The sequence below is a fragment of the Lithobates pipiens genome, unplaced genomic scaffold (assembly GCF_037356315.1).
Source record: "Lithobates pipiens isolate NorthernLeopardFrog02 unplaced genomic scaffold, aLitPip1_a1.2 Scaffold_19, whole genome shotgun sequence".
Taxonomy (NCBI): Eukaryota; Metazoa; Chordata; class Amphibia; order Anura; family Ranidae; genus Lithobates; species Lithobates pipiens.
Window position 1 is genome coordinate 190,037,152 of NW_027507764.1, and position 23,572 is coordinate 190,060,723.

At 46.5% G+C, this 23,572-nt stretch overlaps 1 protein-coding gene across 1 annotated transcript in view; it reads right to left on the reverse strand.

Annotated features, from left to right (window-relative positions):
* The window catches only part of CNTNAP2 (contactin associated protein 2), a 2,388,168-nt gene that overhangs the window by 695,370 nt on the left and 1,669,226 nt on the right, over nucleotides 1-23,572 (reverse strand). Inside the window, exon 12 of the mRNA XM_077491601.1 lies at nucleotides 13,583-13,702. Within this exon, the coding sequence (XP_077347727.1) occupies nucleotides 13,583-13,702 (120 nt within the window). The remainder of the gene's footprint in view (nucleotides 1-13,582; nucleotides 13,703-23,572) is intronic.

Genomic DNA, 23,572 nt, shown 5'->3' on the forward strand with positions numbered 1-23,572 from the left:
TTTCGTACCGGGGGGGGGGGGGGGGGGGGTCTATAGTATGCCTGGAAAGGAGCGAATGTTTCCCGTATCTAGAAAAGTCCCTGCACAAAATGTAATATCTAAAGGAAAAAAAAGTCATTTACAAGTACTCGTGGCTATAATTAATTGTCGGTTCTTGGCAATACAGATGAAAGTCATTGAAAAAAACAGCATGGGGATTCCTCCCAGCCCATTAACAGACCCTTTGGTCTGGTAATTTGCGTGGGGGTGCCCCCAAATTCCATTACCAGGCCCTTCAGGTCTGGTATGGTTTGTAAGGGGAACCCCGTGCCAAAATAAAAAAATTGGCATGGGGTTCCCCCCTAAAATCAATACCAGACCCTTATCCAAGCCCACAACCTGGCAGGCTGCAGGAAAAGAGGGGGGATGAGAGAGCGCCCCCCCTCCATAACCGTACTAGGCCACATGGCCTCAACATTGGGAGGGTGCTTTGAGGTAGACCCCCAAAGCACCTTGTCCCCATGTTGATGAGGAGAAGGGCCTCATCCCCACAACCCTTGCCCAGTGGTTGGACAATGTACCTGATTACCATTTCACACTGGGGGGCCGGGATCTGGGAGTCCCCTTTGTTAAAGTGGGCTTCCAGATTCTGATAAGCCCCCCCACCTGCAGACCCTCATAACCAATTGGGCAAGGGCTGTGGGGATGAGGCCCTTCTCCCCATCAACATGGGGACAAGGTGCTTTGGGGGGCTACCTCAAAGCACCCTCCCAATGTTGAGGGCATGTGGCCTGGTGCGGTTCAGGAGGGGGGGCACTCTCTCGTCACCCCCTATTTTCCTGCAGCCTGCCAGGTTGCGTACTCGAATAAGGGTCTGGTATGGATTTTTTTAAGGGGAACCCTGCATCTTTTTTTTACATTTTGGCATGGGGTTCCCCTTAATATGCATACTATACCTGAAGGGCCTGGTATGGAACGTAGGGGGACCCCCACACATTTTTTTTTTACATTTTGGTTCAGGGTTCCCCTGTGGGGAAATTCCATGCTGTTTTTATCAATGAGCTGTTATGTGTATTGTCGGACCGGACAATTCATTATAGCCGCGAGTAGTTTTAAATGACATTTTTCCTTTAGAAATGTAATTTTGCTGTCAGACTGTTCTAAACACGGGAAACATGCACCGCTTTATAGGCATACTATAGACACCCCCCAGGTATGAAATTTAAAGGAATATTACACTTTTATTGTTTCACTTTAAGCATTATTAAAATCCCTGCTCCTGGAAAAACTTCCATTTTTAAAACTTTTTTTGCATTGATACATGTCCCCTGAGGCAGGACCCAGGTTCTCAAACACTTTTTATGACAATACCATGCATATAAGCCTTTAAAATTAGCACTTTTGATTTCTCCCATAGACTTTTAAAGTGTGTTCCGCGGCTTTCGAATTTGTAGAGAACACCCAAAAATGTTCGCTGTTCGGTGAACAGACAATGTTCGAGTCGAACTCATGTTCGACTCGAACATAAACCTCATCCCTAGTGGTGAAGTTCATCTCATGTAGGTCAGACCGGCGAGGAGACAAAATAGGGTAAAAATGGAATATAATGTCAAGCAATGTGAAAATAAACAGTTCAGTAAAAAGGTGGATTTGAACAGGTATCTGGAGGCAGAACAGCTGCCCATTACTCAAGAGGGGAAAGTTTGCACACTGTGTGCTCTATAGTGCTTCAGAAATCCAGTAGTATGTTGTTTATTTTGTAAATGGGGTATTTAAGTGTTATTCCTTTTATTTTTCTTCTTCATGGGTTATTGTTAGTTTTATTGGGTATTTCCAGCGGTAAGGATGCTATAATTGCTTAACGCTTTTGTCACAGGCAGTAGCAATTTGCGGTTTTGCATTGTGCATTGTGAAAGGTCTGCATATAGCTGGATGTTTGAGAATCTTTCTGGAGGTTGCAAATGTTTACTGAAGGCCATCATGAGCTGTTCCTTTGTATGATAAAAATTGACCCGCATCAGAACATCCCTAAGGATGTTGTCTCTAAGGTGGGATGACTAAGGTAGTCAATAGATTTGATCAATGATCAAAGATGACTCAAGTGTTGAAGGTAGGAACACTTTCATGAGGTCTCAAGCATCCTGCTGTAGTTTTGCGGGTTGTATAGCCTCTGAGACCCCACGGATCTTTATGTTGTTCCGTCTTGACCTGTCCTCAAGGTCAGCCACCTTAGCTTTAATCCAGGTTATGTCATCAGACTGATCATTGTGGGCATTGACCGGTGTATTATGTGAAGATGCAATGTCACCCATTTCTTTTCTATATGATTTATCTGCCCTCCCAGCTCTGCCACTTCAGCTTTAAAATTGCTTATACATTGCAGCCCGGGCTCGATGTGGCTGAGAGAGAGCCGCCGGATGATGAAGGAGATCCGTCTCCGGGGCCAGCGCCATTTTGGCTAGTATCGCTGGCAGCTGCCGGGAAGAAATATTGTAGTTTCTTCGGCTGGGCCGTTTCTTTCCGATTGCGGGTCATCCTGGGAGGAAGGCAGATCTCTCAGTAAGGTGGTGGTGGGTGTTTAGGCAGTCAGAGTTACCCCAGTTCCTGTGAATTCCCGTCGCAGGAGCGGATCAGAGGATTCAGACATCCATGCAGAAGCACGGTAGCTACATTCCCCCTAATCTCTTTTGTTTTGACATTGTACACTGCCCCTAATATACTGTATATTAAATTTATGCCAAATGGCTAGTGCATGTTTGGTTATAGGATTATTACTTTTTTATGATAGGTGGAACTAGACCATATGAGGTTGGTTAGTGAAAGAGGGTGACAATCTAGGTATTCAAGTGCAACCCAAAGTGGGATTTCATGTTTTGTATGATATTTAGGTATGGGCAAACCTTCACAATTAACATATAGCATAATGTAAGTAGGGGATGGTATTGAAACTGGCTACAGTATAAAATATCCTATCCCCCTTGTCGTCTCTGGGGGGAAGCCCTTCTCCCTCTACCCCCTTCCATGGGGGGCAGCAGTGATTGCTGGAAAAGTGAGAGACTATAAAGAAGAGTGAAAAGAGCTAAGAGACAAGTAGGGAAAGGGACGGGGAAACTCAGACGCGGACACCTCACCGAGGGGAGTCAGACCAGGCCTAGGCATGCTGCTTGGAGTGTAGGGAACTTATAAGAGATCCACGGCTCCCAGATCTTTAGAAATTTAGCGTGTGAATCATGTACAATGCTGGACATGCAATCCTGAACTAGCATAGCAGTCATACGTGTCTTCACCCCTTGGAAATCTACCCGATAGGTCTTCCAGGCCTGGGAAATGGTCAGCTATAAAGAGGTAGGTGGCCAGTTTCTGCTGAGGACCTCGCAAACCAGGTATCAGACAATGTAATAGAGCTAGCCTGGTGTCCCTTCAGACTGTTAGATGAAAGAGTGTCTGCAGCAAACCAAAAACCCTAGACCAGAACCCCACCAGCCTTGGGCAGGACCACCATGTGTGTATAACATCACCCCATTGTCCACAGTTGCGAAAGCATCTGTCAGTACTTCCAGGGAAGGCCTGAGCTGTGTGGGCCAGTACCCAGTACCAGTGGAATAGTACCTTGTATGCTGCTTCTAGGGTATTTGTGTTGAATGAGCATTTGGCTACCATTCTCCAGGCCTTACTTCAGTCTTCTAATGCTGCATACACACGATCAAACAATCCGGTGGAAAAGTCCGGCAAACTCAAGTCCGCCAAACAATCCCCCGTGTGTGTAGCCTCCGGCATACTTTTTTGACCCGAAAGTACGGCGGACTTAGAATGCCGTGTTGCACAACAATCCGGCCGTGTGTGTGCCAGTCCGCCGTACTTTTGAAATGAGTGGACTTTTCCCGCCCGGAGAAAAGTCCGCCCATTTCGAGTGGGTCTCCAGGTAGGCGGGGCCCGCGAAGGATACGTCGCTGGCCCCGCCGCCTGGTATGGACTTAAAGGGGAACCCCAACGCCGAAAAAAATCGGTGTGGGGGTTCCCCCAAAGTCCACAACAGACCCTTGTCCGAGCACGCTACCCGGCCGGCCAGGAAAGGGGGGCGAGCGCCCCCCCTCCTGAGCCGTACCAGGCCGCGTGCCCTCAACATGGGGGGTGCCTTGGGGAAGGGGGGCGCGCGGCCCCCCCACCCCAAAGCACCTTGTCCCCATGTTGATGAGGACAAGGGCCTCTTCCCGACAACCCTGGCCGTTGGTTGTCGGGGTCTGCGGGCGGGGGGCTTATAGGAATCCGGGAGCCCCCTTTAATAAGGGGGTCCCCGGATACCGGCCCCCCACCCTATGTGAATGAGTATGGGGTACAATGTACCCCTACCCATTCATCTGTAAAATAAAGTACAAAAAAAACACAACACACGAGATAAAATACTTTATTGCACAGCTCCGGGGGTCTTCCGTCTTCGGGGGTCTTCTCGCCGGACTCCTCCGGTATCTTCTTGTAGCTCTTTTGCTAGCGGAGGAGTGCGGCTTTCTTCCTCGCCGCCGGCCTCTTCTCCCGACTTCGGGGGTCTTGTCCCCCTCTTCGGTTCTTCTGCCGGGCCACCGCGCCTTCTTATAGCTCTTTTACAGGCGGTGGCCCGGTCTTCTGTCGCCGCTGCCGCCTTCCGTTCTTCTTCTTCTTCTTCTTCTCCTTCTTCTCCTGGAGATGTTGACTTGACGCTCTCTCAGGCCACAATGCCAGGGACGCGCTGCGCGGCCACTTATATAGGGACAAGGGGCGGTGTCACATGGCTTTATGTCACATGGGGTGGTGTCACATGGTGACCCCGCCCCCTTATGATGTCACAGTCCCCATGTGACATCAACCCATGTGACCAACCCATGTGACATAAAGCCATGTGACACCGCCCCTTGTCCCTATATAAGTGGCCGCGCAGGGCGCCCCTGGCATTGCGGCCAGAGAGATCGTCGAGTCAACATCTACTGGAGAAGAAGAAGAACGGAAGGCGGCGGCGGCGACAGAAGACCGGGCCACCGCCTGTAAAAGAGCTATAAGAAGGCGCGGTGGCCCGGCAGAAGAACCGAAGAGGGGGACAAGACCCCCGAAGTTGGGAGAAGAGGCCGGCGGCGAGGAAGAAAGCCGCACTCCTCCGCTAGCAAAAGAGCTACATTTAGTATTTTATCTTGTGTGTTGTGTTTTTTTTTGTACTTTTATTTTACAGGTGAATGGGTAGGGGTACATTGTACCCCATACTCATTCACATAGGGTGGGGGGCCGGTATCCGGGGGCCCCCTTATTAAAGGGGGCTCCCGGATTCCGATAAGCCCCCCGCCCGCAGACCCCGACAACCAACGGCCAGGGTTGTCGGGAAGAGGCCCTTGTCCTCATCAACATGGGGACAAGGTGCTTTGGGGTGGGGGGGCGCGCAGCCCCCCTTCCCCAAGGCACCCCCCATGTTGAGGGCACGTGGCCTGGTACGGCTCAGGAGGGGGGGCGCTCGCTCGCCCCCCTTTCCTGGCCGGCCGGGTAGCGTGCTCGGACAAGGGTCTGTTGTGGACTTGGGGGGACCTCCACGCCGATTTTTTTCGGTGTTGGGGGTTCCTCTTTAAGTCCATACCAGGCGGCGGGGCCAGCGACGTCTCCTTCGCGGGCCCCGCCTACCTGGAGACGCGCTCGAAATGAGCGGACTTTCCTCCGCGTGTGTGGGCGAGTCCGTTCATTTCCCACACCACCACTACTGCCACTGATACCCCTCACACACCAGTGCTACTGCCACTGATACGACTCACACCACCACAACTGCCACCGATACCCCCACACCACCACAACTGCCACCGATACCCCCCACACCACCGCTACTGCCACCAATACCCCCCACACACCACCACTGCTGCCACCGATACCCCTCACACCACCACAACTGCCACTGATACCCCCCACACACCACCACTACTGCCACTGATACCCCCCACACCACCACAACTGCCACTGATACCCCCCCACACCACCACAGCTGCCACTGATACCCCCCACGCCACCACAACTGCCACTGATACTCCCCACACCACCGCTACTGCCACCGATACCCCCCACACACCACCACTACTGCCACCGATACCCCCCACACACCACCACTACTGCCACCGATACCCCTCACACCACCACAACTGCCACTGATACCCCCCACACACCACCACTACTGCCACTGATACCCCCACACCACCACAACTGCCACTGATACCCCCCCACACCACCACAGCTGCCACTGATACCCCCCACGCCACCACAACTGCCACTGATACTCCCCACACCACCGCTACTGCCACCGATACCCCCCACACACCACCACTACTGCCACCGATACCCCCCACACACCACCACTACTGCCACTGATACCCCCACACCACCACAACTGCCACTGATACCCCCCCACACCACCACTACTGCCACTGATACCCCCCACACACCACCACTACTGCCACTGATACCCCCCACACACCACCACTACTGCCACTGATACCCCCCACACACCACCATTACTGCCACTGATACCCCCCACACCACCATTACTGCCACTGATACCCCCCACACACCACCATTACTGCCACTGATACCCCCCACACCACCATTACTGCCACTGATACCCCCCACACCACCACAACTGCCACTGATACCCCCCACACCACCACTACTGCCACTGACACCCCCACACCACCACTACTGCCACTGATGCCCCACACACACCACCACAACTGCCACTGATACTCCCCACACCACCGCTACTGCCACTGATGCCCCACACACACCACCACAACTGCCACTGATACCCCCCACACACCACCACTACTACCACTGATACCCCCCACACCACCACAACTGCCACTGATACCCCCCCCCACACCACCACTACTGCCACTGATACCCCCCCCCCCCACACACCACCACTACTGCCACTGATACCCCCCACACACCACCACTACTGCCACTGATACCCCCCACACACCACCACTACTGCCACTGATACCCCCCACACACCACCATTACTGCCACTGATACCCCCCACACCACCATTACTGCCACTGATACCCCCACACACCACCATTACTGCCACTGATACCCCCCACACCACCATTACTGCCACTGATACCCCCCACACCACCACAACTGCCACTGATACCCCCACACCACCACTACTGCCACTGACACCCCCACACCACCACTACTGCCACTGATGCCCCACACACACCACCACTACTGCCACTGATGCCCCACACACACCACCACTACTGCCACTGATACCCCCCACACACCACCACTACTGCCACTGATACCCCCCACACACCACCACTACTGCCACTGATACCCCCACACACCACCATTACTGCCACTGATACCCCCCACACCACCATTACTGCCACTGATACCCCCCACACACCACCATTACTGCCACTGATACCCCCCACACCACAATTACTGCCACTGATACCCCCCACACCACCATTACTGCCACTGATACCCCCCACACACCACCATTACTGCCACTGATACCCCCCACACCACCACAACTGCCACTGATACCCCCCACACCACCACTACTGCCACTGACACCCCAACACCACCACTACTGCCACTGATGCCCCACACACACCACCACTACTGCCACTGATACCCCCCACACACCACCACTACTGCCACTGATACCCCCCACACACCACCACTACTGCCACTGATACCCCCACACACCACCATTACTGCCACTGATACCCCCCACACCACCATTACTGCCACTGATACCCCCCACACACCACCATTACTGCCACTGATACCCTCCACACCACCATTACTGCCACTGATACCCCCCCCCACACCACCACAACTGCCACTGATACCCCCACACCACCACGACTGCCACTGACACCCCCACACCACCACTACTGCCACTGATGCCCCACACACACCACCACTACTGCCACTGATACCCCCCACACACCACCACTACTGCCACTGATATCCCCCACACACCACCACTACTGCCACTGATACCCCCACACACCACCACTGCTGCACTGATACCCCCCACACCACCACAACTGCCACTGATACCCCCCACACCACCACTACTGCCACTGACACCCCCACATCACCACTACTGCCACTGATGCCCCACACACACCACCACTACTGCCACTGATACCCCCCACACACCACCACTACTGCCACTGATATCCCCCACACACCACCACTACTGCCACTGATACCCCCTACACACCACCACTGCTGCCACTGATACCCCCCACACACCACCACTACTGCCACTGATACCCCCTCACACACCACCACTACTGCCACTGATACCCCCCACACACCACCACTGATACCCCCCACACACCACCACTGATACCCCCTCACACACCACCACTAATGCCACTGATACCCCCCACACACCACCACTAATGCCACTGATACCCCCCACACACCACCACTGATACCCCCCACACACCACCACTGATACCCCCCACACACCACCACTACTGCCACTGATTCCCCCTCCTCCCACACCACCACCCCTAATACCCCCCACAACCACTGATCCATCCCACGATGACCACTACTGCCACTGATCCACCCCACCATGACCGCTGCTGCCACTGATCCCATCCTGCAAGCACCATCCTTGCCACTGATACCATTCCCTTCCCCACCACTCATCCCATCCCACCCCCCCCAACCAGCACCCTCACCACAGATCCCATTCTCCCACCACCACTGCCACTCATCCCATTCCACCCCCCTCCAACTATCACCCTTTCCACTGATCCCATTCCCACCACCACATCTGCCACTCATCCCATTCAACCCCCTCTATCCCTGATCCCACCCCCCAACCACAACCCTTGCCACTGATCCCATCCCCCCTCACCACTGCCACTCATCCCATTCCCCCTCCACCACTGCTACTACTGATCCCATCCCCACCCAACCACCACTGCTGCCACTCATCCCATCTCTCCCTCATCACTGCCACTCATCCCATCCCCCACCACGGATACCACTGATCCTATCCCTCCTCAACCACCACTGCTGCCAATAATCCCATCTCCCACCACCACCACTGGCACTCATCCCAGGGGTGTAACTACTTGGGTTACAATTGCCACTGAACACCTGGGTGGGGGAGGGGGGCATTTAGAGGAACAAATCCCCTCAATTTTTCTTCTGCAGCCACTAAAAGCCTGCTTCTCCTCCTGTCCCTCTGATAGGCATTAAGTAACTGCAGGAGGAAAATGGAGGGGATTTGTTCCCCCTCCTATCCAGGGCCTGCTGCCCCGGGATCAGTGGGAAGAGCCCTGGCTGGAGGTCAGGGTGGCCCTCCATGGTTTCTTGCACTGGGGCCCTGAAGGTTCTAGTTACGCCTCTGGCCACTTGCCATTAAGCCTGGAAGAAGAGCTTAATCTGCTGTTGCAGCCAACATTCTGCAGGGGTCAATGCCAGAATGCAGGATAGTATTTCAGCAAAAGCTTCTAATTTTTAACAAGTGCTGGGGTACTTATCTTTTAGCTTTGTTAAAAAAAAAAAACTTCTTTTAGACCCTTTCTATTTTGGGTCAGACCTGATATTGTCAAATTCCTTGTATTGTTTTGCAACATCTACGTTACAATTGTTGTACTATGAATACATTTCCCAATAAAGAACATATTAAAAAATATATATATATTTAAGGCTCATATTCTATGCTCCCTATTTCTCTCATTTCTGACACCCACAAGGGTTATGCCCTAATTTTTATCAGTGCTACAATTGTAATTATTTCTATAAAGGTAATAAAAATGTTTTTCTTTCCAATGGTTGAAAATATGATATGATAATTTTCAATGATTTTTTTACTTTTAAACTCTTCTTATTTAACATTCACAATGAGGAAAACTTTTCCTTTTGTGTTGCATTAAATCAAATCAATTTAAAAAAAGAAAAGACTGAATGGGTGATCATATGAAAAACTATGACCACATTTTGTAAAGGAAAACTGTGCAGGATAATAGCAATAGCATAAGCTTACCTATAAGCAAAACAAATTATTTTACAAATGAATAACCTTTTATATGAAAGATTGTTCTATAAATAGTATTGATTTTCTCTGCCAAGCAAACTACACATTTAACATGTGGCAGTTGCAGAAAATATTGAACTAATACTTCCAGGTATATATGTAGTTCCAGGAAATACACATGCATATAGCCCATGATAACTCCATTCTCTAATTAATTTTAAGTGCTCACCTAGTAAATAGAGTTGATCAAACAGTTCGAGCTGAGCAAAAGTTCAGCTCGAACATTACCTGTTCGCCCATTCAGCAAACATCCTAATTTGCGGGCATTCAGCGGGATATTCACCGCACAGTGCATTCTACGGCTCTAATTTGATGAAGCAATAAACCTAACCACTGGTCAGATGCAAGGCTTTGCCCAATCATGGAACAGAGCACAGTCAGAGCCATGTTTGGGCAAAGTCATGATGACTTTGCCCAATCATGGCTCAGTGCTTATAGTCCCACCTCAAGTAATAAAATGTTCCTTCCCACAGAAACCTTTTGCAGTGTGTTGTTGGAGTGGAGATAGATAGAGCAGGGCTCAGATTGCTACTAGAGAGTTAGTGTGTTATTGTGACTCTGAGTGTAGAGTGTTAGTGTAGTGTTAGTGTAGTAGTATAGGGTGTCAGTATAATGTAAGTATAGTGTAGTGTCAGTGTTAGTGTGTCAGTGTAGTGTAGTATTTAACAAAGCACTACATAACATTTAGTGCTGTATACAGTTCTGTATACCCCCTTTTTTTTCCCCGTCCCTGACCCTTTTTTTAAATTGTCAGCCGCAGCTTTTTTGACTGCTGTGCTGTTGTTCCCCCCTTTTTTATTTTTTTTAATAGTTTTTATATTTCTGTTCGCAGCAGTCCTCAATTTAAAGTGCACCAAACACCACATTTTATTGAATAAAGTACATCCAATTACACATTTTCCAGTCTATGAAATGTGGGTAATAAGCCCCCCATCATGTCTGAAAGGCCAACAGGTGCAGACATTCCTATGCCACTATGAGGGCTCCAGAAGCTTCTGACTCCACAGGCAAAGGTGACATAACCTTTCCTCAGGTAGAACATATTTGTTTTTGCTTAGTGATGTAGCCCATTCTGTCCAAACACAGCACACAGAGGAGGTGGTGGACTGGCTTACTAAACCATCCTCATCTTCCACATCCTTTATCAAGCTGACACTAATTCGCAGTCCATCACAGCTGCCAGAGCAGCCTATTTTGCCTCCTTATCCACAGCTACTCCTGTCATAGCCCCATCATTATGTACGGAGGAGTCAGCTGAATTATTTGAATACAGTGTCATTCCTGCTCCCCCAAAGAGTATCTGTGAGGAGTTACAGGGTGCAAAGACCACCCACACCCAAGGCTCAATTTTTCTGCACCTGTTACTTCTATCCAAAGCCATTTGAAAGAGACAACAGACTGTATGTAAAAACAATTGTTAATCTTGGCCTGAGTGTACTACCATTTGGCTTCTTCGTGTAAGTCTGCCAAAGAGACACCAGAATTTATCCAAAAAATATCCAATCTTGTTCCAAGTGCACGGAAATATGGTCTTATCATATAGACTGGCTCCCCAAGCTGTTGTTTACAAAATAAAGAAAGTTTGCAGGAAAAATACATTTTAAATGGCATTAGGTCAGTTTTGCTGCAGCAGGTTCTTTACATGGTACAGATGCCCTTCATTTTTATTGTTTCACTTTAAAAACAATCTTTTAAAAAAAATGCATTGCTACATGTCCTCCAGGGCAGTACCCAGGCCCACATACCCTTTTTATGGCCAACAACTTGCATATAAGGCTTCAAAATTGACACTTTTGATTCTTCAAGTTTGGGTCACATAGATTTTAATAGGGTTCAGAGTTCTGGTGCAAACTGAACAGTGGGGTGTTCAGCCCAACTCTATACACATTAGCTCATGTTTGGCCCAAATGAAAGGAAAAACACTTGTGTATAGCTATAAAAAAAAATTATAAATATCTCATGTTCCCCTTTTTTAAGTGATGACATTTCCTCTGTTCTCAGTTGCATGAGAGCGGGGGGGGGGGGGGGGTGGGGGTGGGGGGGAGAAGCAGAAACACACAACACACTGAACTTATTAGTGAATGGCTGTACAAGGAAGGGGGGGGGGGGTGGGACAAGTCTGATAATTTAAGGAGAGCTCACAGCAAAGCTAAAGAGTTGACCATGTTTTTTTCCTGCTTAGTGTGGTCAGTTTTTAAGAAGAAAGCAAAGGGAGCAATACAAAGAGAGTGGAGTGCTTTTCATACAAGTACATGGTATAGCAGGCAAATATCAGCAATATGAAATGCTGGATTTATATGCTCTATGGCAAATAGCTGAATACAGAGTTGAAAAGCTTTTATGAAAATAGCTTTAGGTGCCGAAGAATGTATCATTCTGCACATCCAGTCTTGTAATCAATGCATCGCTGCAGGATAGTATAGCTAGATTCTAAGCCTTCATTACAGTAGAAGCACAACCTGGCCAAAAGATCTTTCTGCTCTCTTCTCCATTTAGCTTGCTTATTGTCAGTACTGCAGCAGAATGTGACTGACTGCTACCATTTGCCCATTCCCTTCTAGTCCGAGTTCTGCTGTGTGTGAAATTATAGAAGTTTGATAAAAAATAAAAAAAAATTCAGGTACACAAAGTGCATGGAAAAATGTATTTATTGTTTTCAATGCATAACTGCTTTCATTTGTTTTTAATAAACCTACCTAGCGCTTTGTTTTAAGATGGATTTTTTTTTTTTTTTGGAGAAATACCTCTCATAGGACCATTCATTCAACAGATGAATGGTTGTTTATTTGTTCTTTTGTTATTTTGCATGTGTAGCCAAACTCTTAATATCTTAAAAAATGAAAGGAGAGCTCCTTTTTTATAGATTCCAAATGGTAAAACCTATATTTCAGAGTCGGGCTGTCATGTTGTGAGAGTGCTCATCACTTCCTTTTCTCTTCAGCCGATGGGATAGAAGTATACATCTTTATTGTATTCCAGATTCCAGTATGAAGTCTGAAGTGATAGAAGATCTATAATGTGAGGGGAAATCTTCTCTTACATAGCTGTAGTTGTCAACCAAATAACAGGTTTCCTTATCGGAAAATTTCCACTCACCATCTAAACATAAAATATTGGATTTTCCAAGACTTCCTATACTGTGACAATGGTCAGCTGGACAAAGAGGTTATATCACCTCAGTGGGGACCCACATAGCAATATAAGACTACAAAGGTTCTAACCATTCTACATTATCCAAAGCCAAACAAAGACCATTTGGCTATAGTTATTTATTTTTTTAATTACAGCCTTTGCCGAATGCTTCTTCTGTAAAACACTACTAGGTTATCTCACATTTATGATAAAGACTGCTGAATACAAGACTACTGACTATATATCCTAGTTACCTGCCTTATTATGTACATGATTTTCATGTTTTGCAAAGTAGTAAGAGACTACATAAACCCTTATTAGTGGACACATCCTGTATTCTATATAAAGACAAAAAACTGTAGAAATTGAGTTGATGTGGTCTCTTACCTGTCATATTGCAGTAAACTTTCATCTGCCCTTGTGGACCACTTCCATCTGGGTCAATCCAATACCAGCCTGATATGTTTCCTAAGTGTCTGTAAACTTCACATGACAGCTCATACAGTGCTAAAAGGAAAGTTGTGTTCAAGTTAATATTTTTATACAAGGTCCAAATATTTTATTTTAATCTCCAAAATCTTGAACTACACATAGAAATAATGCACACAACAATGGAAATTAGTAATTTTGTCAAATGTTCATGTTTTTTTATTTTGGCCACTGAAGCAGCAGTAATATACTTTTTTGAGGCTCCACTAGATGAAACCTACAGCAGCTTTTGCAATAGCATGTTGACTTAATTAACCTGTTCATTTATAATTGAGGGGTGACAGGAAAAAAAGATGAGTTTAAATTGGTACTGCGATACTGTAAAATACTGTATACAATTAGTATACTAAAAATTATAAGCGTAAAAATAACTTGAATCCATAGAGCTCACTTTGGCTCTGAAGGAAAAAGTAAACAGTTTCTGACAATTCATAATCTTCTTTATTTCCAGTAAAATCAACAACTCAAACCGACACCAAAATTTAGAGAGATAGATAGATGGATAGATAGATAGATAGATAGATAGATAGATAGATAGATAGATAGATAGATAGATAGATAGATAGATAGTAGAAAGAAAGATAGTTATGTCCTTGGATGTTTACAAGGTAATGGTGCAATGAAGCCTGTGAAATATTTTTTACTTTATCTTACTAAAAACACAGTTTTGAATGTGTTGCTCAAATATACATACAATTAAACATCATTAGCAATTATGGTTACCATCAATCAAAACCAGTTTTACTTTTTGGTAGATTGATTTGAGTAACCTACAGACATCCTGTATAACTTATGGATCTAAAGGAACTGTATTGCACTTTTGTCAATATTTTCTGTCTTTGTCTAAATTAGTATAGATTTTAAAAAAAATATTAGAAAAAATAGATTTTCTATTTTTTGTCATGTAAAACTGCACATTATTATTAGACAGTCGTATATTTAGCTAGCAGGTAGTTCTAGTCCCCATTGTTATATACTATATTTAGGGTGATTACTTTTCAACCAAACTGAAACCGCCAGTGGGAGTGCAGAGGGTTGTCAGGGTAAAGTTTGTAGGTTTATAGTGAGAGTAAAACCATATCTTGCTCCAAACCCACCTATTTTTTGAAGGCAGTGTGATTAATTCATTTGAGGACTCTAGTCATATGCACTGCATGGTGATATTTGAAGGGGTCTAGAAACCCTATGCAGCCCCACACCTTCAGTAAAGATCATCAGTGGTATGTAATCCTTATGGACCCATACAGTATGCCCAGAAGAAATTAATGTGAAGTGAAGGAAAGCCTTGAGAATGGAGAACAGTAGGGTCTGCAAGAGATACAGAGATACAGGCACTGGGTCTCAGATGCTGAGACCCAGTGCCTGGTAAACATGCGTGTACACAGTAGATTAGCGATGGCCGCAGGTGACGTCATGTGACTTCCGTACATCTGTACGCGTTACATCCCAAAGGGCAGGCCTTGTTCCCCTGATGAAGGCCCGCCCCTTGGGATGCAAAGGGGTATGGACGGACGGAAGTCACGTGATGTCACCCGTGGCCATCGCTGATCTACTGTGTACACACATGTTTACCAGGCACTGTGTCTCAATGCCTCACTTGTAAGTATTATTCAGTTATTTTAATAATGCCCATTCTTGCAGAGAGCACTATACAGTATATGTTCTTATTTTCATGAATATTGTGGCTCCGGAGACTGGTTCCCTCTTTTCTGGCATTTGAGTATTCATCTATCACACTGGGAGGAGCTTGTATGCATAGATCAGGATCTTTTCCTGTCAGCTTCATTGTTGCCCACTGCCGAAACACCTCGATACCCTGTAAGGGAATGCGTGTGTGACCCTTTGTAAAAAGGGTCCATGTTGGGAGGTAAGTGCCACTTTTACCATTGGTGGAGGTTTTCTCAGAGAGTCAACGGCATGATTGTTTTATTTGGCACCATTGAGGACACTATACATTGGTGTTTTTGTTCTGATACATAGATTTAGCAGCATTTTCATCACAATAGCACTGCATCATCTATTTATAATTATCCTTCCTGAGGATTGGTGACCAGAACTGAATGGTATACTTAAGATGTGGCCGAACCAAACTTTTGTGAAATGGTAGAATTGTAGTTTTCTCTTAAGTAGATATCCTTTTTAATGCAGGCTAATAGTTTGCTAGCCTTGCTTGCTGCAGCTTGTTGTTGCATGCTATTGCTCAACCTGTGATTTACTAGGACCCCACATAACCTTTTCCATCCTTGGACCCCCCCCAGAGGTTCTTTCCCTGAAGAGTAATGTGTGTTCATATTTTTAGTCCCCAAGTGCATTACTTTACATTTATCAAAATTAAACCTCATTTACCATTGCCAACCCTTCTATTTTAATGAGGTTTTACGTTAAATTTGCTACACCCCCTGGGTCGGTTCGCAACAGAATCTTCGAACGGACCGGAAATTCATACAAAGTTTAGAACCCCATTAAACCCCATGGGACTCAAATGTTCTAAATCAAAAGTGCTAATTTTTAAGGCAGTTATGCAAGATATTGTCCTAAAAAGGGTTTGGGTACCCGGCTCCTGCCCCAGGGGACATGGATCAATGCAATATTTTTTTTTTAGGAGCACTGATTTTAATGACGATTAAAGTAAAAAAATTAATAAATGAAATATTCCTTTAAATATTGTGCCTGTGGGGTGTCTATAGTATGCCTGTGAAGTGGCACTTGTTTCCCGTGTTAATAACAGTGTCAGCACAAAATGACATTTAACGGAAAAAGTATTTTAAAACTGCTTGCGGTTTTAATGTAATGTCTGGTTCCGGCAATACAGGTGAAAATCATTGAGAAAAATGGCATGGGTAGCCCCCCCTGCCCATTACCAGGGCCTTTGGGTCTTGTACGGATATTAAGGGGAACCCCGTACCCAAATGAAAAAAAGGAAAGGCGTGGGGCCCCAGGCCCTATATACTCAGAACAGCAGTATACAGTCGGTGCAAACAAGACAGGGACTGTGTAGGTTTGTTGTGTAAAGTAGAATCTGTTTGTAATTTTGAACTGGTACATTTTTAAAGTGTAGCTCCAGTCAAAATATCTATTTTTACGCTTTTTGGAAAACCTAGGGAATGGTTATCACCCCTGTATAATTTTTTTGGCCGTCCGTCTTTTTTCATTCACTTCCTGTTGTCTCCTTCCATTTGTAAGTAGGAGAAATTTGTAAGTTGGATGTTTGCAAGTAGGGGCCTGCCCTATATGCTCTGCAGAAATGTGGCCCTAAGGTGTTGGTGTTGCCACAAGTTAACACTGTAACCCCTTAAAGTTACTCTTGGTGGGCACTGGAGCGCCCTGCTGTGAACTATTATATCAAGAATTGTAATTACATGCCACTGTTAAACAGTGGTAGAAAAATTGGGCCTTTGGTGGTTGTGGTGGTGGTGGTGGTGTTGGTGCCACAACACTGTAAGTCCTCAGAGTTTCTCTCGGTGGGTGCGGGAACGGACCCTGCTGTGAAATATTATACCAAGAATTGTAATTACATGCACCTGGTAAACAGGGGCTGAAAATTGGTTCTTAGGCACTGGTGCCACAACACTGCAACCTCTCCCAGATACTCTAGTTGGAGAACAGGAATGAGCCTTCCTGCAAATCGTTGCATCAAAAATTGTAATTACATGCCCCTGTTAAACAGGGGCAGAAAAATTGGACCTTAGGCACTGGTGCCACAACACTGCAACCTCTCCCAGATACTCTAGTTGGAGTGCAGGAATGAGCCCTGCTGCAAAGCATTGCATCAAAAATTGTAATTACATGCTCCTGTTAAACAGGGGCAGACAAATTGGGCCTTGGGCACTGGTGCTGGTGTCACGACACTGCAACCTTTCCCAGATACTCTAGTTGGAGTGCAGGAATGAGCCCTGCTGCAAATTGCATCAAAAATTGTAATTACATGCCCCTGTTAAACAGGGGCTGAAAAATTGGGCCTTAGCCACTGGTGGTGGCACCCAGAACCAAAAATGTTCTTCCAAGCTATCAGCAGGATCATTGAGGAGGAAGAGGATAGTCAGTCAACATAACAGGATAGTCACTCAGCATCAGCATAGGCAGTCTTGAAGGGATGTGACATTTAAAAACAAATCATTCGGTTACATCAGCTTCAGGTGCTTGGTAGCTGGTGGTGATCCAAGACTGATTCATCTTTATGAAGGTCAGTCGATCAACCAAGTCGGTGGACAGGTGCACCCTGTGATTGGTTACAAAGCCTCCAGGCAGCACTGAATTGCGTTCCAAAAGAGCGCTGGATGCAGGACAGGCCAGTAGCTCAATTGCATACTGTGCAAGCTCTGGCCAGTGATCCATCCTCAAGACCCAATAAGCCAGAGGGTTTGCGGTGAGAAAGGTGTCCAAATCTGACCTTGCTCCTAGGTATTCCTGCACCGTGTAAATCAGACGCTGGCGAAGGATGCTGGAACCAATCATACCTTGGGGCTGCGGACTAAATAATTGTCTGAACACAGAGGGCCACCTTCTCCACCTCCTTCTGTGACTGACCGAAGTCTCAGCAACATGTTGTCCAGGACCAGGAGTTTGTAACCTCTCAGTCTCTGGGAACGCATTGCACAGACCTTTCTGCAAGGCCTCCTGGAGATGTCTCATCCTCTGCTTCCTCTGGGATGGCAAGATAAGGTCCGCAACCTTACCCTTGTACCGTGGATCAAGGAGAGTTGCCTGCAGGCTTTGCAGGATCAGGGAGGCCATGCAGGCCATGCAGCATAGGTTAGCTGAGGCATTTGGTCCGGAGTCCTCTGGGTCACTAAGGGCAACATGATCCACAGCCACCTCCTCCCAGCAAAGTACAAGTCCATGGGTTTCTTGGGACTGTAAATCATCCCTAAAAGACTGCTGCTGATGGTGAGTACCAGGCTCCACCTCCATGATGACACAATCCTCCTCCCCCTCGTCCTCTTCCTGTGCGATGGGTGGGACAGCAGGAACACTGTCTGGATAAAGGGGGCCTTGAAAGGCAAGGAAGTCCTCCTCTTCCTGCCTCTGTTCTGCCTCAAGTGCCCTGTCCATTATTCCACGCAGCGTATGCTCCAACAGGTGGACAAGAGGTACAGTGTCACTGATGCATGCAGTGTCACTGCTCACCATCCTCGTGGCCTCCTCAAATGGTGACAGGACAGTGCATGCATCCCTGATCATGCCCCACTGGCGTGGGGAAAAACAAAACAAGCTCCCCTGTCCCTGTCCTGGTGCCATAGTCACACAGGAACTCATTGATGGCCCTCTGCTGCATGTGCAGCCGCTGCAGCATGACTAACGTTGAGTTCCACCTGGTGGGCATGTCACATATGAGGCGGTTCTTGGGCAGGTTTAACTCCTTTTGGAGCTCAGCCAGCCAAGCACTGGCATTATATGATTGTCGGAAATGCACACAGACTTTCCTGGCTGGTCCCAGGACATCCTGTAAGCCTGGGTACCTGCCCAAGAACCGCTGAACCACCAGGTTAAGGATGTGAGCCAAGCAGGGCACATGGATCAGTTGTCCCTGTCGGAGGGTGGAGAAGAGGTTGGTGCCATTGTCACAAACCACCGCTCCTGGCTTAAGCTGGCGTTGCCCCTGCAGAGCTGACAAAATATCTGCCCCCAAACACACCAGCGCAAGCACGGCATGGCATCTTTTTGCCTGCTTACTTGCGTATCACCTTGAATGCCTATGGAGCACCGCTGGTTCCGAGGAAAAAGCACAGGAAGAGGCCATGGAGGAAGAAGACGAGGAGTGGGTGGAGGAGAGAGGTGTGTCACAACCAGTAGTAGCATTTTGGAGGTGTGGTGGTGGAACAACCTCCAACACTACTGCACCTTGTCCTGCATCCTTCCCAGCTGCCAGAAGAGTGACCCAATGCCCCGTGAAAGATAGGCAACGTCCCTGTCCATGCCTGCTGGACCATGAGTCAGCGGTAATATGCACCTTACCACTCGCCACCCTGTCCAGCGAGGCATGGACATTGCCTTCCACATACCGGTAGAGAGCCGGAGTCACCTTCCATGAGAAAAAGTGGCGCTTGGGAACCTGCCACTGAGGAACCGCACATTGCACAAACTCACAGAAGGGGGCAGAGTCTACCAACTGAAAAGGCAGCAGTTGAAGTGCTAGCAATTTAGCCAAGCTAACATTCAACCGCTGGGCATGTGGATGGCTGGGAGTGAACTTCTTTCGATGGTCCAGCAGCTGGGGCAGGGAAATTTGCCTGGTACAATCGGACGTCAGTGTACTGCTAGCAGAATGCCCGCAAGTACTTGGCTGTGACACACCTAATTCTACACCTTCATTCCTCTCAGTACAGGTTTCAGAGAGGACTGAAGGTATAGTGAGGTTGGGGATCCCAGCTGAGGAGCAAGGAAAGGTCCGCTTTGTTCTTTGGTGTAGGTCTTTAACCACTTCCCGACCGGCGCACGCCAATGTACATCGGCAGAATGGCATGGGCAGGCATATTGGCGTACAGGTAATTAAGGAAATTAAGGATTTTAAATGCCACCCTGCCATCCCGAGCGCACCGTCGGCGGCACGCTCGCATGCTGCTCGGGACCCCTGTGAGTCTGGTCGCAGGTCCCGCGGACTTGATCACAGAGGGCATACCTGCAATTGTCTCACGGGGTGGCTGAACTGGGAGATGCCGGTGTAAACAGCCTCTCCCCGTTCTGCCTAGCAACAAGTGACGCTAATCTCTGCTCCATGTGATTGGAGCAGAGATCAGTGTTCACTAAAAGAAAGCTCAGCCCCCAACAGTTAGTAACACGCCCCTAGGAACCCTTAACCCTTACACTGCCACCCACTGGTTAACCCCTTCACTGCCAGTGGCATTTACACAGGAATCACTGCATTTGTATAGCAGTGATTGCTGTATAAATGACAATGGTCCCAAAAATGTCCGATGTGTCCGCCATCATGTCGCAGTCACAATAAAAATCACTGATCGCCACCATTACTAGTAAAAAAAAATTATTAATAAAAATGCCATAAAGCTATCCCCTATTTTGTAAACGCTATAACTTTTGCACAAACCAATCAATAATCGCTTAAATTTTTTTTTATATATATAATTTTGGGGGATATTTATTATAACAAAAAGTAAAAAATAATGCATTTTTTAAAAAATTGTCGCTCTATTTTTGTTTATAGCAAAAAAAATAAAAACCGCGCAATTGTTAGTTAAAGCGACGCAGTGCCCAATCGCAAAAAGTGGTCTGGTCTTTGGCCAGCAAAATGGTCCGGGGCTGAAGTGGTTAAGGTACGCTTGCCAATGAGCTGCCTGGCAGGTCAACATATGTCTGGTCAAGCATGTGGTGCCCAAGCGGCTGATGTTTTGGCCACGCGAGAGCTCTGCGGTGTTATTCAGTTGGTGTGCTGTCCTTAAGCTGGCCCCGGAGGGCATCCTGCCTCGTTGGAGATGTGCCTCCTCCTCCTCCTCTCTCCTATCAGACACCCACGTGGAGTCAGTGGCCTCATCATACCCTCCCTCTCCATCACTGGAGCAAACCTGGCAGTATGCTGCAGCTGGTAGAACATGAAGTGTAAATTAAGCTATGGCGCTAAAACCTTTTTTAACGTGCACTGTGGGTGCCAAAATTATGTATATGTGTGTGGTGATCTATTATCTCTGCTGATGATCTAAACAATTGATGTGAACTAATGTGGAAATCTCCTAAAATCCACTATGTACCTGATATCTACCAAAATACGTGTTGGTATATCTAAGTAGATATTAAAATAAAATTGAGAAAGGAAAAAAAGGGAAAATTAAAGAAAAAATGTGTGTCTGTTGACTTGCAACTCAGAAATGCACATGTGTTGCAAGAAAATAGTGAATAAATCGCATGAAAATAAATAATTAAAAATAATACATATGTGCTTAGTAAAGAAATCATATGCAAACCATAAACAAATATCTATAAATTATGCTCTATGTTCAGAATCCTCAAAAATGACAGTCCAAAGCGTTTGTAAAAGTACCAAGAAAAAATAACAAAAAAATCTTTCAATGTCCAACGGAAATTTTTTTCAAAGTCGCATCATTCAGTTGCTGAAAAACGCATGGATTTTTTGTCAAGTGAGGGGGATAGAGCAAGGTGACTAGTGCAGAAGGGTTAAAGTCATTTAACTCTACGCGCTCTGACGAAACGCGTAGGGCGTGGCCTAGGACGTATTATTTTTAATTATTTATTTTCATGCGATTTATTCACTATTTTCTTGCAACACATGTGCATTTCTGAGTTGCAAGTCAACAGACACACATTTTTTCTTTAATTTTCCCTTTTTTTCCTTTCTCAATTTTATTTTAATATCTACTTAGATATACCAACACGTATTTTGGTAGATATCACGTACATAGTGGATTTTAGGAGATTTCCACATTAGTTCACATCAATTGTTTAGATCATCAGCAGAGATAATAGATCACCACACACATATACATAATTTTGGCACCCACAGTGCACGTTAAAAAAGGTTTTAGCGCCATAGCTTAATTTACACTTCAGATTTCTGGCCTACTCCTATATTTAGGGGCAGGTTTCAAGCACAGGCAGCTTCAACCTCTGGAGTTCATCTCACCATTTCATTCACTTGATTTCACTTGATTTTATAGTTTTTTTCTTGACCCGTGTAGTGAATAGGTAGAAGTTGTCCATAGCGCAATCTTATTTATTTTATAGCTGGTAGAACATGACTACCAGATTGCTGTCCTTCTTGAGCATCCCCTCTCTCTGGGCTCACACTACTGCCTTCCTCTAGCTGGGTATCATCATCAGAGCCTTCAAAACGCTGGGCATCCTACTGGAGCATGTAGCCAACACTGTGCTCAAACAGTTCAGGGGACTCCTCAGGAGGACATGGTGGGTCTAGGGAAGGAGTGACTTATGTCATTGAGATGAGGGAAGAGGATGCATTGGCAGCTAGCATCCACCTTCCCTTTCAGGGATGTTTAAATCCAATTTGCCTATTGCTCAAGCTCTAGTCTAGCAGGAAGAGTGGCTAAACTGGCTGTATGTCCCTGAGAGCCTGTAGTACTAATGAATCAGTTAGGAAGGACCCTGGGCTCTTGGAGTGAGCAGATGAGTCAAAAGAAAAAAGGGGTGTTGATCTATGAATGTTGATCTATAAATCTGGATGATCACCCATACAGCAGAGGGATATGCTGGCCTCTCTGATGTGCTGCTGTGACCCTGCCTTTGGAGTGGAAGTAGATGTGTATATTTTCGGATCAGCCTTAAAAAAGTGCTGAATATCTGGTATTGAATGGTCTGACTCTCAGATGGCACTCTCCGAGACTTTCTTTTCCTTGGCATGATGTGCACCTCTAAAGTCAGCTGTATGCACCCAAAGAAGTCTGGAGATCAGCCAATAATGTCTGCGCAGGTCTACAGCAAGACATGCTCCACATTAGGTCATTTATTTTTATTTTATTTCAGGACAATAGGAAGGAATCTAACAATAAATCAAGATAAAATGTGAACGAGCTAGGAATTTCTGATTCATGCAATATTTTCAATGCCAAGACTTATAATTGGTCATTTCTTTATTGCCCCACCCACATGTAATAACTGAGAAAACAGATCAACAGATGTTAGAGAGGGGCAGCCATTGCATACGTTTAGCTAAGTCCTGACAATATCCCACTGTCATTTGTTTCCAGCCAGTTGAGAGTGCACATCTTGAGGGGTGATTTAAGTCTTTCATGTTATAAAATATACAGTGCAGATAGACCAGATCTAAACAAAAACGTATACTAGCCTGGGATTTTAACAAAAGCTTTAAAACCACACAGAGCTAATGTGATTAAAATTACAAGCAAAAAAAAAAAAAAGTTTTATAAAAAATGTCATGTCAATCAGCATTGGTTCTCATCT